Below are 15,996 nucleotides of genomic sequence, written 5' to 3'. Positions count from 1 at the left end.
TTATGGGGACAAATGGTTATAAAAACCAATACCCCAGTAAAAGAAAAAGGTTCTCTTGATCCCAAAGGACCAAGCCCCAGACCCAGGTCAATATACAAGTCAGACCTTACCCACAAATCACGCTACTGCCAATCCTTTAGAATCTAAAATCTAAAGGTTTATTCATAAAAGGAAAAAGATAGAGATGAGAGTTAGAATTGGTTAAATGGAATCAATTACATACAGTAATGGCAAAGTTCTTGGTTCAGGCTTGCAGCAGCGATGGAATAAACTGCAGGTTCAAATCAAGTCTCTGGAATACATCCCCAGCTGGGATGGGTCCTCAGTCCTTTGTTCAGAGCTTCAGTTTGTAGCAAAGTTCCTCCAGAGGTAAAAGTGATACACACATATAGACAGGATTGAAGACAAGATGGAGATGAGGCATCAGCCTTATATAGTCTTTTCCAGGTGTAAGAACACCTCTTTGTTCTTACTGTGGAAAATTACAGCAAAATGGAGTCTGGAGTTACATGGGCCAGTCCCTGCATACTTTGCTGAGTTACAAGGCGTATCTGCCTTCTCTCAATGGGTCCATTGTATAGCTGATGGTCCTTAATGGGCCATCAAGCAGGCTAGGCAGAGCTAACACCAGTTTGTCTGGGATGTCACCCAGCAGCATAGCATAAGTTTGAAATACAGACAGTATAGAGCCAATATTCATAACTTCAACTACAAAACTGATACACACATATGAACAGCATAATCATAACCAGTAAACCATAACCTTGTCTTAGACACCCCATTTGACCCCCTTTATACAAGATTTGCATGCCACTACAGAACCTTGGTTGCAGCAATGATCTATATGGTCCCAGATTATATCAATAACGTCACACCCCCAACGCAAAATTGATGCAGGAAGGGATGACACAAACATCACTGACTGCATCCCAAGAGCTCCCCATCCTTGGGTTTATCTCACTATGGCTAGTATCGGGGTTAGGCACTATGGCTTAGCTGGCTAAAGAACAACAGAAATGGTTTATCAAAATTGTGTTCAACAACATGATTGAACCTCTTTACAAACTCAAGGTAAAACTTGGTTAGAACAATAGTGGATTGGATCTGCTCTTGCAGCATGGTTCCTCTATGTCTCATGTGACCTTGCCAAGAGCTAAAGAAAACAGCTACTTTATCCATATAAGCTCGGGCAAATGTTTGGAACCCAATTAACATCAAATAAATGCAGATATTAATGATGTTCATAGTACAGGAATCTTGGCATTTAGCCATGAAGGCAATATGGTAGTGTGCCTTAGTTTCCCTTCTCATACAGCACATTAGGTCTGGAATGTCTTTTCTCCTGTGAAAAGTTCCAATACTGTTTACAGGCATCAACTGTGAAACATTAGTATAGCAAGACCTTTTAACATAAAGTGTGTTCTCATGTATTCCTTTTAACATGTTCAGGGGATTTTCCAACAGATTAGGAACATTGTACATTCTTACAGTTCTTGGTAATAGCAACACATTAGTTACAAAATTACCATTAGCATTAACAACAAATCCATTGCAAGTGTCCATCTACAATCATGGTTGTCATGCCACACCTTTGGCTCAATACCATTGGAGTTTGGGCATTTTAGGGTTAACCTGTGGCTTTCCTTTGCAAAATTTAGTTTTCTCTTTCCTCCTTGTCCTGCAGGATCACACCCTGATTTTTCTTGCTGAACAGAATTCACTGGTTGATGGGGTGGGCCCTCTGTGCTAACAGCTATTAGCAAGTCCTTCCCCTCCCAGCCAGACAAGTAATTTGCATTACCACAGACAGAAGCCAGTCCACCAGTTTTCATATCCTTAACTGTTATCATTTCCAAGGCTGGACTCTGTCTTAAAGAGATACCACACAAATCCAAAGAGTCTGAGGGTGAGAGTTTGCTTGCTCTCCCCTGCATCCTCAAGCATTTAGCCATAAAACTGTTCTGCTTTGAAACCCCATTAACCAAATCTGTCTTCAGACCCTGAAGCACAGACTGCTCACTCACAGAATTAGAATGGAGACATTCCTGTTCCAACACCATTGTCTTCCCAACAAGCTGGCCAAACACAGCCACTTGGTTATAGGGTTGCTTAACTTTCTTAACAGCTCTTACTCCATCTGAGACCTTTTCAAAGCTACCCACACTGGATCTTTCGAAAGGAAAGTCAGTGGATCCATTCACAACAGAAAATTTCTGGCTGTTAGGAACTGAAACTTCCTTGATTAAATTACTCTCACATCCTTCAGTTGCAGGGAACTGCTTGAACAGATTACCATGAGGATTTCTTTCCCCAGGAGCTTTTCTAAGCAGCAAATCACCCCTCACAGAAATTTTGCCCTTACCCTCTTCATCTAGGGCCTGCTCTAAAGGAACACTTTCCTGAGAAACGACAGACTTTTTTTGGGTCTTACTTACATCCAGGATCACCTTTGGCCCATCAGGCAGATTTTTACACAATCCCCTTTCAGGCAAACCCAAAGACTTCCTAGATAAAAGGTTAGAAACATTTCCCTTCCCTTTGCCACACACAAGTTCAGGAATCCTTTCCTTCTTGCTACAAGTTTCCACACCATCAGTAGATAACACAACCAAATCACCTTCATGCTCTCCTTGTGCCCTGGCTAGGGTATTACCCTGATTAGACAGAGTTGCTACACCCTTTACCAACCACACACTAGCAATAGGCAAAATATAAGCACCAGAATTGTCTGGTCTCTGGGATTTTGCTAAGACACTAACTGGATGCAACTTAGTTACAATACCATTCTCCCCAGCAGACACAGACTTAGGACCATTCCCTCCCTGGGCTTTAGTTGAATTCAGAACCAATTCTGAGACAACTGCACTATTCTCAACCATCACAGGCTGAAAGGCACCTTCTGTCTGCTCTACAGACAAAGAAGAGCTGGAGATACCTTTTTTACCAGACACACAGCTCGGGACTTCATTTCCCTTGTCCCAGCACACAGGGCTGTTCACAGACAACTGCTTGGAGACTGAGGTAGCTTCCTCCATAGGCAAGTCAATACACCTGACAGATACAGGCACATTTCCTTCACTGTCACTATTCTCCACACAGGAAACAGATAAGGTCTAGGGACATTCATCTTCCACTATCCCTGCCTTCCCAAACTGCTGACTAGACAAAGCCATCAGCTCACAAGGCTGCCCAGGCTCCTCCAAACTTTTCCTGCCTTCCTCTCCTCTGTCCCAGCACACAGGGCTGATTACAGACAAAGACTGGGAGAGTGGGGCAGCTTCCTTACCAGGCCCCTTGCCACTCCCAACAGATAAACTGCTCTTCTTACTACACTGAGCCACTGCCAGCAAATCACAGTTACCCTTTTCAGGTTCACTTTTGCAAGCTGTACTAGCCACCAATGCATCACCCATCAAAAATCCACCCTTTCCTTCCTCAGTTAGGGCTTCCACTTGACCATCCACTTTAATCTGCTCCAGAGAAACATTTTCCTGCCCAATAAGATTTTGCTGCTCTTGATTTAACTCCAGATTCACTTCTGAGACACTAGACTGACATTCAGAAACTTCATTTACAGACAAATAGCTCTTCTCAGACAAACCTTTGGAGCAACCCTCCCCAGGCAAATCATTGCCCACAATAGACACAGGTTTAAGATTATTCCTGTCCTGTGACTGGCTACCTGGACTGAACAAAGCTTTAACATTTTCCCCAATCAAAAGATCCTTAGGCAATAAGTTCCTTACCCCAGCTATAACCTCATGCTGAGCCCCATTCCATTCAAGGTGGATTCTGGCTAAAGGCACATGGACAGTAAATTCATAGAGGACTACAACATTCACACTCTGATTTGGTAAATAATCTTCCTCTTTGACAAGATCTGCTTTAACAAGAGTGATGTTAGAAGCCATCATTTGCCCTACACAGCTTTTACCATTGACTTTTACATTCTCTGTGAATCTTTCATTACCACTCCCATACAGAGCATTGGCACAAGTTATGGAGCCACTCTTTACTGAACACACAGTAAAAGCATTTACATAAAAGGTGGCAGAATTGGGGTACATTTGGTTACACCCAGACAACTGCTCAGAGTTATACAACATACCAACATTGTTATAAACTGGACTTTCAAGAGGATACAATTTCTGCTTTTCTTCCCTTGCTTTTTTGACTTGGAGCTGAAATCTTTGCACTTTTGTCTCAGCTTCTAGTTCCTGCAATCGAATTTCTGCCAGTCTTTGTTCATGCTCAAGTTGCACTTTACTTGCTGCCTTTTGCTTTTCAATTGCTTCTGCCTTCTGATCACTGGCCATTAACAGATCTCTCAGTCCTTGATTTGTAGCTTTCTTTCTAAAGCTTATCCCCTTTTCTGAACACAAATCTTCCAGGGCTTTTTTGTCAAGGCCCTCATATGCTCTTTGCTCACCCATTGCAACTGTTCTTTAAACAACCACACTCTCTCAAACCAACAATCCCAAAATTCAAATTTGGATAGCGTGGGGTTCTGACCCAAAGCTTAATTGACCTGGTTCTGTGGATCCTGCCGACTACGCCACTGTGACAATGCGGTTCTGGCGGAACCCAACTGAGAGCACCAACTCAGGACAAATTGCTCAAATAGGGCAGTTACAGCCCAAGGCTGGGGTTTTTTCCACCTCTAAGGCAAACCAAACCAGCCAGACTAGGAGGACTTTGGTCTCACCCCACTGGCTAACCGCAAGTCTCACAAGCAATCTCCTTAGACACTCCAGTTTCCCAGTACTCCCACCAGTGCCACTCGTTATGGGGATGAATGGTTATGAAAACCAATACCCCAGTAAAAGAAAAAAGGTTCTCCTGATCCCATAGGACCAAGCCCCAGACCCATGTCAATATACAAATCAGATCTTACCCACAAATCACGCTGTTGCCAATCCTTTAGAATCAAAAATCTAAAGGTTTATTCATAAAAGGAGAAAGATATAGATGAGAGTTAGAATTGGTTAAATGGAATTAATTACATACAGCAATGGCAAAGTTCTTGGTTCAAGCTTGTAGTAGTGATAGTATAAACTGGAGGTTTAAATCAAGTCTCTGGGATACATCTCCAGCTGGGGATGGGTCATCAGTCTTTTGTGTAGAGCTTCTGTTTGTAGCAAAGTCCTTCCAGAGGTAAGAAACAGGACTGAAGAGAAGATGGAGATGAGGCATCAGCCTTTTATAGTCTTTTCCAGGTGTAAGAACACCTCTTTGTTCTTACTGTGGAAAATTACAGCAAAATCCTAGAATATCAGGGTTGGAAGGGATCTCAGGAGGTCATCTAGTCCAACCCCCTGCTCAAAGCAGTACCAATCCCCAGACAGATTTTTGCCCCAGATCCCTAAATGGTCTCCTCAAGGATTGAACTCACAACCAGCGCCGTATTATTGCCTAGGCCGACAAGGCTTAAGCCTAAGGTGGCAAATTTGCAGGGGCGGAAGCTCCCCTCCGCGCCCCGCCCCCCTGCTCCAGCTCACCTCCACCTCCTCTGCAAGCGCGCCGCCGCGTCCTGTTTCTCTCCCTTCCCAGTGCTTGCGCCACGAAACAGCTGTTTCGCGGGGCAGGGAGGGAGGGGGTAGGAGGGGAAATGCCGCGCGCTGGGGGAAGAGGCAGGGCCGGGGGCGGGGATTTGGGGAAGGGATCCAATAGGGGAAGGAAGGGGGCGGAGTTGGGGTGGGGACTTTGGGGAGGGGGTTGGAATGGGGCGGGGAAAGGGCGGAGTTGGGGCGGGGCCAGGGCGTCAATTATTTCCTGGCCTAGGGGCGGCAAAATTATTAATCCGCCACTGCTCACAACCCTGGGGTTAGCAGGCCAATGCTCAAACCACTGAGCTATCCCTCCCCCAAAATGGAGTCTGGAGTCATATGGGCCAGTCCCTGCTGAGTTACAAGGCGTATCTGACTTCTCTCAATGGGTCAATTGTATAGCTGATGGTCCTTAATGGGCCATCAAGAAGGCTAGGCAGAGCTAACACCAACTTGTCTGGGAAGTTTCCCAGAAGCATAGCATAAGTTTGAAATACAGACAGTATAGAGCCGATATTCATAACTTCAACTACAAAATTAATACACACATATAGACAGCATAATCAAAACCAGCAAACCATAACCTTGTCTTAGACACCTCATTTGACCCCCTTTATACAAGATTTGGTGCCACTACAGGACTTTGGTTGCAACCATGTTCTATACGGTCCCAGTTCAAATCAATAACGTGACATAGGGAATTCACCCAGGATGTGGGAGACCCAGGCTCAAGTCACCCAGTTTGCTGGGTGAGAAGAGATTTGAACTGGGGTCTCCCACGAGTCTCCAAACCACTGGACTATTGAGTTCTTCTCAATTGTTGCCTGGCCCAATTCACATTTAATTAATTAAACAAACTCTTCAACAAGCAAGACTGAGAGAGACCCACATCAGCAGACCCAATAGCCCAGGGTTAGGGCACTCACCACCTCCACACCCCTCCAGCTGTATTGGGTGGGAAGGAGCTGAGGCACCTGACTCCAGGACAGAGTTCCCGGCTCTGCATCCCAAGAAGAGACAGCCACCTCCCTGCAGCCCAGACTTAGTGCCTAAATCCCAGAGTGGTGTATGGCTTAGGACACTCCCCCCCTTTTGCAGTTTCCATTGGCTGGCTTAGGGGACTCCCCACCTAGCATGTTGGCGTTTGTGGATCCCATTCTGAGGTGCCCGTCTCTCCCCATTCAGTGTGTAGGGAACCTGGGCAGACAGCTCAGGTTCTGTGGATCCCAGTGATTTTCTAGGTGCCTGCAAGTTAGGTGCTGTAGCGCTCAGCATCACAACGCCTCCGTCACTTTGTGGAGCCAGGCCCAAGTGACAACTACGTTCCGCTCTCTTTTTTTAATTCAGAAATTCCGTGAGATACTGAGCACTGACGTGGGGATAGACTCCTTAACAGAGAAAATGTCTGACCAGGCAACTCCCCGTGCTGCATCTGTATGGCATAGAGGTAAGATTTTTACCAATTGTATTTGGAGAAAATTGTGACAATCGTGTGATCAAGTCATTGCATCATGGGCCCAGGTTGTGCTGCCAGGCAGCTGTTCATTGGCTCAATATAGGCCTGACCCAATACCCACTGACATCAATCAAGGGACGTCTTTCCAGTGATTTCAATGGACTTTGGGTCAGACGTTATGTTCATATCTGAAATGATCCACATGGCCACTGCAGCTCTCCCACCAGAGAACCATCAATGACCAGATGTTCAGAGTCCATCTCACTCTGCCTGGTCTAGTGTTGAATAGAGCAGGGGGCAGATGGAGTGTGCTCAGGATTCCCTCTCTCCCTGGAGAGTCGAAGGCAGTTAAATCTCTGCATGATGAACCTTCCCAGCCTGTCCTTTCTGAGGAGAGAGGAGAAGAGTTTTGACTCAGTAATTCCATCCCAGGCAGGCTGATGAGGGGAAGGGGAAATAGAATTCCCCAGTGGTCTCCTCGCCATGAAAAGACGTGTAGAACACTATGCTAACTCTGTGTTCCCCACGATAGACACATAGACTCTAAGGCCAGAAGGGACCATTGTGATCATCTAGTCTGACCTTCTACACGTTCCAGGTCACAGAACCTCATCCACCTACTCCTGCAATAGACCCATAACCTCTGGCTGAGATACTGAAGTCCTCAAATCATGAGACTTCAAGTTACAGAGAATCCACCATTTACACAACTTTAAACCTGCCAGTGACTTGTGCCCAGTGCTGCAAAGGAAGTTAAACTCCCCACTGCCAATCTGACCGAGGGGAAAATTCCTTCCTGATCCCAAATAGGGTGGTCAGTTGGACCATGAGCATTTTGACAAGACCTAGCAGTCAGGCACCTGGCAAAGAATTCTCTGTAGTAACTCAGAACCTTCCCCATTTAGTGGCTGATCACTGGCTGCTGGAGATATTTGCTACTAGCAGTCACAGATCAGCTACATACCATTGTTGGCAGTTTCATCATCTCCTCCATAAACGTATCAAGCTCAGTCTTGAAGTCAGTTAGGATTTTTGCCACCACTGCTCCCCTTGGAAGGCTGTTCCAGAACTTCACTCCTCCAAAGATTAGAAACCTTCACCTAATTTCAACCCTAAACTTGTGATAATCAATTTGTATCCATTTGTTCTTGTGTCAGCGTTGGGTCATAACTTAAATAGCTCCTCTCCCTCCTTGGTGTTTATCCTTCTGATGTGGTTATAGTGAGCAATCGTATCTCCCCTAGGCCTTCTTTTGCTCAGGCTAAACAAGTCAAGACCCTTGAGTCTCCTCTCATAAGGTAGGTTTTCCATTCCTCCAGTTTGAATTAATCTCTCTTACACATGGGAGATCAGAATTGCACACAATCCAAATTCTGACCCCAGCCCCCAGAGCAGACACGTTTCTTGGTCAATCATAGAATCATAGAACTGGAAGGGACCTCAAGAGGTCATCAAGTTCAGTCCCCTGCTCTCATGGCAGGACCAAGCACCATCTATCACATCCCTGACATGTGTTTGTCTAGCCTGCTCTTAAAAATCTCCAATGATGGAGACTGCACAACCTCCCTAGAAAAACAACAAGGAGTCTGGTGGCACCTTAAAGACTATCTGTTAGTCTTTAAGGTGCCACCAGACTCCTTGTTGTTTTTGTAGATACAGACTAACACGGCTACCCCCTGATACTTAACCTCCCTAGGCAATTTATTCCAGTGCTTAACCACCCTGACAGTTAGGAAGTTTTTCCTAATGTCCAACCTGAACCTCCTCCCTTGCTACAATTTAAGCCCATTGCTTCTTGTTCTTTCCTCAGAGGTTAAAAAGAATAATTTTTCTCCCTCCTCCTTGTAACAACCTTTTATGTACTTGAAAACTGTTCTCATGTCCCCTCTAAGTCTTCTCTTCTGCAGACTAAACAAACCCAATTTTTTTCAATCTTCCCTCATAGGTCATGTTTTCTAGACCTTTAATCATTTTTGTTGCTCTTCTCTGGACTTTCTCCAATTTGTCCACATCTTTTCCAAAATATGTGGCACCCAGAACTGGACACAATACTCCAGCTGAGGCCTAATCAGCGCAGAGTAGAGTGGAAGAATTACTTCTCATGTCTTGCTTACAACACTCCTGCTAATACATCCCAGAATGATGTTTGCTTTTTTTGCAATGGTGTTACACTGTTGACTTATATTTAGCTTCAAACAGTCCTATGGCACCTTACAGACTAACAGACGTATAGGAACATGAGATTTCATGGGTGAATACCCACTTCTTCGGATGCATGCCAGTTAGGCATCCGAAGAAGTGGGTATTCTCCCACGAAAGCTCATGCTCCTATACGTCTGTTAGTTTATAAGGTGCCACAGGACTCTTTGCTGCTTTTACAGATCCAGACTAACACGGCTACCCCTTTGATACTTATATTTAGCTTGTGGTCCACTATGACCCCAGATCCCTTGATCCATCATCAATCGGCAGAGTCCACAGTGCAGTCTCTTTAACACCTATATTTCAAGCTTTTCAATCTCTGTCTCTCACCCTGGGGCACCACAGAAATGCTCGTGTCAGCAGCCTGTCATCGGGCATTGGGGTGTTTCGCTGGTGAACTCCCCCTGCCCGGCCCAGGCACACGGGGGGTGACACTGAGTGCTGCCCCCTCCCCCACACGTACTGGGTGAGGTGAGTGTGGCCCCTGATGCAGGAGCTCTCACCCCACAGCTGCCCAGCTCCTGCCCAGCAATTATTTCAGCTCCAGTCCCCGTCTGTTCAGCCACCCCCAGCCTCACCTCTGCTGCTCCTGGGGTTCCTCATCCCTCTCCCCGGCCTGGGGTGGCTGCAGCAGGTTCCCTTTTCCGGTCCAGGCTGGGAGGGCAGCTCCAGGGGCTTGTCACCCCCTCTGCCTGGCCCAGGCTGGATGCTGCAGGGGGAGGGCAGAGGAGCAGGGGAGGGGGCAGGAGGGAGGGGCGCTGCCCTGAGCACTGGGCTCTGTTCCCCCATGTGAGAGCGGCCAGTGGAGGGGAGACTCGCGGCTTCTGCAAGGGCTGCACTTCCCAAGGGGCTGGCGCTTTCACAGCATCGTCAGACAGGCTCCAGCCCCTCTGCAATCCCGTCACTCATGGAGAATCACGAGTGCTGGCAATGCTGAGTAGCAGGTGGCCCTTGTCCCGAGGAGCTGACACTGCAGACAGACAGGACAGACAGCGGGTGGGGGAAGGGGTAGAACACACCAGCAGAGTGAACAATGTGATGGCAGCAAACAGCATGTTAGTGCCATTTTTTGGGTGGGGTGTTATTTGAAAATGAAAGCTAACTGAAAATCATTGTGAAGGGAAGGGGGCAGGGAGAAGAGGCTGCGGGCGGGGCAGGTGTGGAGTGAAGTTTCTTTATGGTTAGTAAACTTTTGAAATTAACCATCACAAACAAGGGAAACTGAGCTAAGATTTCCAGTTCAACAAACTGTTCATGAACAATTTTTTCCATGATTGAAGTAAGCTGTACTGACCGGCTGACGTACGCTCTCTTACTTGTTCCCAGCACAATCTGAACTGAGAATCGTCCTTGTTGGTAAAACTGGATGTGGGAAAAGTGCAACAGGAAACACAATTCTTGGTGTTGAAAAATTTAATTCAGATATCTCACCCACTTCAGTTACACAGGATTGTGAAAAACGGGAAGCATTTGTTAATGGGAGGAAAATTACAGTGCTTGATACTCCTGGCCTTTTTGACACTAAGAGATGTAATGAAGAGACTTGCCAAAAAATAGGTGTGTCTCTTAACCGCCTCTCTCCAGGGATCCATGCCATTATTCACATCATACAGCTGGGTAGTTTCAGCCAAGAAGAAAAGGACGTGGCCAAGGAGATAGAAAAGCTTTTCCAGTTTAAAGCAAAGAAACACATGATCATCCTGTTCACCCGAAAAGAAGACTTAGGGAAGAAAACACTGGACGAGTTCTTAGCAAAGGCTGATGAAGATCTTCGGAGGCTGATTCAGACTTGTAGAAACCGCCGCCTCGCTTTCAACAACAGAGCCGAAGGAACAGAAAAGTCCGCTCAGGTGTCTGAGTTGCTTGAAATGATTGATTACATGGTGCGTGGGAACTGTGAAGAGCCCTGTTATACTGAAGAAATGTTTAAGGAGGGCAAGTCATTTCTCCGAAGATATTTTCCTATACTCTAATTGATTAAGATCATCTGAGATGGCGGATTATGGTAGATTTTACCATTTTAAAATGAGTTTTGGAACACTTGTTTAATGTTAAGGCTTTTATTGGTATAAAAATCTTAGAACTGAGATTAAAATCGTGTATTTACAACATTTCCCTTAAATGTATCGCTAATTTCACCTTGGATAATAAAACCTGGAAGAATTTTAAATCAAATTCAATTTTCATCATTTTATTGTTTTTACTTTTTATATTTCTCTCTGCTTCAGCAGTGAAACCAGACCAGTCAGCTTCCCTGTGTTTGTTCACATGTGGTTTTCATTCACCAGCACAATGGGGTCTATCTGGATTTCCAGCCGTACAGTGGAATGAAACCCCTCTGCCCCCATTTTTCAGTGAAATAGAAGTTTGCTTTTGAAATGATTGTAGTGTTCTGTGCGTAAATGAGTATGCATGGAATATAAATAAATAAGAGAAAAAAAATGCCAGTAAATTACAAAAGGGGGAAGTAAAAATACAAGATGCCAGTGTCATCATCCTGAGACCCCGATGGTTGGATGAGAGTGCAGATTGATGACCCTAAAGTGCAAAGGCATCCGCCCTAAATCAAGAACAAGATACGAGATAAGGAAATGGAGAATCTCTGTGAAAACAACATGCTTCTGATGAAAGAGAAACTGTGAAAACAACTAGTTTGTAATTAATGATCCAAGCATGACACAGCAGAGTCCATAGGCTTACATGAGGATTTGTTGCTATAAAAGATAGTCGAGAGCCAAGGGGCTTTGGTTTCATCTCCAACCCCCCGAGCATCGTGTCGCGACTGACAGAACCCAGCTCCTCCCTACCCATGATCAATCTAGCTGGCCACTAGATTGATCCAGACCCTGGACTGGTAACTAGAACATTGACTGGCGGGACTGTGTGTGTGTGTGTCACATTGAAATATTTTAATGAGTTCTCTGATTTTTAAAAAGTCTAAATTCTTTTCTATCTAAATGTCAATATAAACATGTTCGGAGATGGGGCCTGTAACTGAAATGTTATGGGTGAATTTCACCCCTGTACAGAGGCAGCACACACAACACCATCATTTAAATCCACTTCAAGACATATTTTAAGGACTTAAGTGGTTTAAAGTGGTGCCTTGGCCTGGTGCTGACTCCCTGCACTTGGGTGATTTTCACCCTAAGAGAACAAAACAGAAAAAATCCCATATTTGTAACCACATATAAAATAGAGATGAAAATATTTTATTGTAACTCATTGAAATACAAGTGCAAACTGTAAGCATAGTTTTTAAAGACAAACCAATTTAGAGTTAGAGAAAGCAGAATCCAGACCTGATCTTGCATGTACAATTCTAATATTTGTTACCAGGAAACGATTACTTTTCTAATACTTTAGAAGAACAAAGAGAACGCTGGTTAGGTTCTCTCACTTTAAAGGGAATGTATCTTCTGCAGTCTTTTACAAGCTTGGCAACCAATGTATCAATAACTTTAAAAAAAGTCTCACTCTACCAGGATGTAAAAATTACCATTAATTTGATTATTTCATATATTTTTCACTACAACTGTCTAATATTTCATGCATCAGAGCCTTAGATTACCGGCTCAATTTCATTTTCATCATAAATCAAAACATGAATATAAAACAATGCCAACGTATCTCTAAACAATGTTTGTTTAATTTTGAGAGGTTTATACTACAGCGGTCTCCTAAGACATGTCTTCACAATAAGATGTCTTTGGTACAGATTTCTCAGTATGTAATATTAGTAAAGAACAAATGCTAATTAATGGTTTGACTTACTGATCTCTGTATAAACATTCTGCACTAATATTGGGTGAGGACATATGAGCTGTTGAGATGCAGGATTCAGGAATTCGTAGAGTTATGAAAAAGTGAAATTCCTTTAATGGAATAGAGATTATGGGATGTGAGGTAAACACACACATTAGACATGAGTTTGCCATGTGAGGTGTTAGCAGACAAGCCAATCTGCCTTTGGGCTGCAGAGCCATCATGTCCCAGAGCAGGGAGGTGACAGGGCTGGCTAGAATTCCTGGAGCAATCACTCCTGGAATGGTGCTTTCAGATCTTGGCATTTCACGACCAGAAAAGGTGAATTATAGGGGTGCTGGAGAAGAGCAGTAAAATGGATTGGGCATTTGGAAGAACTGAATTGTTTAGGATGGGCCAAAGATTTATACGTAGGTATAATTGGGTGAAAATGAAGAAAAGAACAATTAGGGTAACAGGACATTTTCCTAAGAGAGAGTGGGGCTTTCATTAACAAACAGATGATTTCCATCAGTGATTTGTTTAAAACTGAATGGAACAACGCATTGGAGTAGATACTGTCTGGAACAATCCTCCAAAGTCTCAATCCCCCAAGACCTGGAGAAAACGGGACATAGGCTCTGAAGTCACGTGGAGTACGTCTGCACAGTATTTTGGAGCAAGCATCCCAGCCTGGGCTAGCAGGGCTCACACTAGTGCTCTAAAAACAGCTTTAGAGACAGCCCTGGGACATTTCAGCTCGAGCTGAAGCTCGGGTTCTGGAGTGGAGGGTTTGGGCGGGCGTTTATCAACCTGGGCTGAGAGACGTGCTCCCGCGCACGCCAAAATCCTGTGCAGACACACCCTGAGGAGCTTTGAAAATGTTACTTAAGAAGAGTGAAAAGTTCTTTTCCCTCCATCTCTAATTCCTGAGCCTCTACAAAGCCTGGTAAATCCACAGGAGAACCAGACAATAGACGTAGCTCAGTTACCATCATTTCTCCACTTCAGACATTTTGGCACTAGGAAAAAATACTGAAGAAACTGAACTTATTTTGATTAGCCTTGGATTTTTGTTTTTTCTCATAGGATTTCTGTATTTTTATCAATTCAGACTCCTCTTTTTCCCACCGACGTGGTCCTTTATCTTTCCCACAAAACATATCTTTTACCTTTGGAAGTTTCTCAGCCTTTTCATACACCTCATTAGTGAAGAACGGATGGTTATTATTCCTCTCCACCATATCACTAATCTTAGTCATCAGCTTTTCAGCCCAGGCAGCCCGTTCATCCCTTGTAGCTTTATTGTTGAAAGCGCAGTATCGGCCCTGACACTGTTTGATCAGCTCCTGAAGATGTTTGTTATCTGAGTGGGAGATATACTCCTCCGGGGTTCCACTCCATAAGTCTTCTCTGTGGGTGAATAAGACAATTGTGTACTTCATGGCCCTGGGGCCAAAAATCTCTTGTACTCTCCTCACAGCACACTGGTCTTCCTCAGTGAAACGGCCCAGCTGGGTCACCAGCACCAGAGCGTGGGGCCCTGGGGAGGAGAGCTCCATACAGCGACTGATCTCACGTATAGTTTGTTCATGAGAGGGCTCGGTGTTAAAAATAGCAGGTGTGTCGATAACCACAACCTTCCTCCCTTTCCAGATCCTGCTGCCTTCACTACATGTCTGATTAATGCGGGTTGCCTCCTGCCCAAGGATGGTGTTTCCTGTTGCACTTTTCCCCCCTCCACTCTTACCGACGAGGATGATCCTCAGTTCTGATTCCCCAGTGAGTCGGCTGCCGCTCCCCGGCCCTGTTGGGAACAAGTGTGACAGATTCAGAACATCACTGCGCAGGTACCAGAGAGGTGGCAGAGAACTAAGATTTGTGGCCCTGTGCTCACACTTGGCTTAACGCTTTAACCCTCTATGGAAGGGTAAATGGGCAGCCAAGGGGGCTATGGATCAAGTCAGTAAATCCTAGAGGTCTTGGATGCAAATGACTCCTGCTGAAAGTGAAGTGAGCCTACGTCTCATCCTAGTGAACCTTTATACACTGGAAAAACCTCGCACAGCACAGCACTTTGCACCATCTGGTTAGGACAGACCTAGGACTGGAGGACTGGGGATGCTGCATTCAGGACCGTGGCCTGTTAATGGAGCTGTGTTCTGTCCCAGACTGAAGCAGCAGACGAGGACTGGAGTTTATTGGCACAGCTGTGGGGCCAAGGCTGGAGAAGCGCCGGATGCAGCAAGTTGGGGCTGGTTTGAAATGAGGCTGGGACAGAGTAAACTGGAGATATAGAGGTGGGTAGGGAGGGAAGGCTGCAGCCCCAGGGTTGGAAGGGGAGAGATGCTGTGAAATCAGATTGAGGTTCATGGGCAGATCTTTGGGATACGTGTGCATGTCACTTGACTCTGTGCCCAATGTGGGGAGTGAGCGATCTCCATGAGCAGGCCGAGCCCTTTCGGAGAGATTGGCAGCATCCCCAAGAGGAGATAACCCCAGCGCCCACCCTGCAGCACACCTAATTCAGCCAGTTCTCACTAACAATGTCTATGGAAGGGGTCAGCAACCTTTGGCACCCGGCCCATCAGGGTAAAGCCGCTGGTGGGCCTTGACGGTTTGGTTACCTGGAGCATCCGCCGCGGTTCGTCGTTCCCAGCCAATGGGAGCTGCGGGAAGCGGCACGGGCCGAGGCCCCATGCCTGAGGATGCTCCAGGTAAACAAACTGTCCCATCCCACCAGCGGCTTTACCCTGATGGGCCGGGTGCCAAAGGTCACCGACCCCTGGTCTATGGACGCAGCAGATCCTCTTAATTACCAGCCGGCGCAGTGTCCTGTATCTCAGTAAGATCAAGGAACTAGCAAGACACAGCTGTCTACACCCAATGTGCTGGACTCTTCCCAGGCAGGGATCAGGCCCGGCCATGGAGCAGAGACAGCTGGTGTCAGTGACCTCCTCCCATGCACAGAATGGGGGACATGGGTCTGGCTGTGGGGCTGGAGGTCACTGACCACAGCATGGGCTGTCTCCAGGTGCGGTGCTGGTA

At 45.7% G+C, this 15,996-nt stretch overlaps 3 protein-coding genes across 6 annotated transcripts in view; 2 read left to right on the top strand and 1 right to left on the bottom strand.

Annotated features, from left to right (window-relative positions):
- LOC101931834 (uncharacterized) overlaps positions 1-11,379 on the top strand; it is a 115,646-nt gene extending 104,267 nt beyond the window's left edge. For both annotated transcript variants that reach the window (XM_065586430.1, XM_065586431.1), the window contains 2 exons: positions 6,894-6,993; positions 10,531-11,379. In XM_065586430.1, coding sequence (XP_065442502.1) covers positions 6,894-6,993; positions 10,531-11,177 — 747 coding nt within the window. In that variant the 3' untranslated portion in view covers positions 11,178-11,379. The remainder of the gene's footprint in view (positions 1-6,893; positions 6,994-10,530) is intronic.
- A 1,016-nt stretch (positions 11,380-12,395) lies between these two features.
- Positions 12,396-15,996, bottom strand: part of LOC135981878 (GTPase IMAP family member 8-like) — a 56,560-nt gene continuing 52,959 nt past the window's right edge. For both annotated transcript variants that reach the window (XM_065586616.1, XM_065586615.1), the window contains exon 4: positions 12,396-14,755. In XM_065586616.1, coding sequence (XP_065442688.1) covers positions 13,971-14,755 — 785 coding nt within the window. In that variant the 3' untranslated portion in view covers positions 12,396-13,970. The remainder of the gene's footprint in view (positions 14,756-15,996) is intronic.
- The window catches only part of LOC135981889 (GTPase IMAP family member 4-like), a 71,571-nt gene continuing 70,276 nt past the window's right edge, over positions 14,702-15,996 (top strand). For both annotated transcript variants that reach the window (XM_065586658.1, XM_065586656.1), the window contains exon 1: positions 14,702-14,798. The gene's annotated coding sequence lies outside the window, so the exon portion shown is untranslated. The remainder of the gene's footprint in view (positions 14,799-15,996) is intronic.

The sequence above is a fragment of the Chrysemys picta genome, chromosome 2 (assembly GCF_011386835.1).
Source record: "Chrysemys picta bellii isolate R12L10 chromosome 2, ASM1138683v2, whole genome shotgun sequence".
Classification (NCBI taxonomy): Eukaryota; Metazoa; Chordata; order Testudines; family Emydidae; genus Chrysemys; species Chrysemys picta.
This window is presented reverse-complemented; position numbering and strand designations above follow the sequence as displayed.